General features: G+C 55.2%; 1 protein-coding gene across 1 annotated transcript; it reads right to left on the bottom strand.

Moving 5' to 3' along the window:
- Nucleotides 1-3: 3 nt before the first annotated feature.
- Nucleotides 4-886, bottom strand: LOC104412324 (cytochrome P450 1A4-like; the record flags this gene model as incomplete). The annotated part of the gene is made up of 3 exons (XM_010023006.1): nt 4-90; nt 336-462; nt 629-886. Coding segments are annotated over 3 exons (472 nt in total), but the record flags the coding sequence as incomplete, so codon positions are not given.
- Between the last annotated feature and the right edge of the window lie 3 nt (nt 887-889).

Raw genomic sequence — 889 nt, 5'->3', positions numbered from 1 at the left:
CCAGTTCTTCCTGGATCCTCTTCTGGATGTCAGGGTACAAGGCGGCGTACATGAGGCTCCAGGATAAGGCGGTTGTCACAGTGTCAAAGCCTGGGTGGACATGGAAAAGGCATTGAGTTACCAGCAGAGGACAGGCAGTGGGTATTTGCACCCTAGATGTTTGCCTTGGAGCAGTTTCCCCATCAGCTCTCACTGAAAAGCTGTGCTCATGGGGGCACTCAAGAGCCCAGCAGCAGCTCCAAACACTCAAGCATGGCCAGGCTCTCACCCCAACAGCTCCAGCTCCCGTACCCAGCATTCCAGCAGAAAGGCTTCACCCTCTGAGATGTTCTCACCTGCCCCAAAGAGGTCATAGACGATGCTGATGATCTTCTTATTGGAGAGCGGGACGCGGGCATCCTCCCCTACACTCTGCTCCTGGCAGTGCTCGATCAGGGAGTCTGTGATGTCCCGGATGTGCTCCTGGGGGAGACCCACTGGGTCAGGGACATCACAGACACCCCGGGCTGGGAAACCTTCCCCAGCCAGAGCCAGCTCCTGGGGGATTAACTGCAGATTGGAGAGCCCCAAAGGAGCTCTGACACTTGCAGGCTTCTCTACCAGCATCCAAGAGCATCCAAGCTCTTACCTTATCAAAGCTGGTGTAATGCTCCTCGACAATCTTCTGCACAAAGGAGTTGAAACGCCTGTTGATGCTCTTGAAGAGCTGCATGGTGCGGCTGGGAAGGTACTGCAGCACAGGGATGAAGTCTGCAGGGTTCCCAGCAGCAGCCACATTACCAAAGCGTTCACTGACGTTCACGATATTGAGCAGCTCTTGGTCGTTGTGGTCATAGCGCTTCCCAAAGCACATGGCACAGATGACATTGGCCACGGAGACCACCAGGTA

This window comes from Nestor notabilis, unplaced genomic scaffold, assembly GCF_000696875.1.
Source record: "Nestor notabilis isolate BGI_N333 unplaced genomic scaffold, ASM69687v1 C14846731, whole genome shotgun sequence".
Lineage (NCBI taxonomy): Eukaryota > Metazoa > Chordata > Aves > Psittaciformes > Psittacidae > Nestor > Nestor notabilis.
Note: the sequence above shows the minus strand (reverse complement) of the source record. Positions and strands in the feature narration are given on the sequence as shown.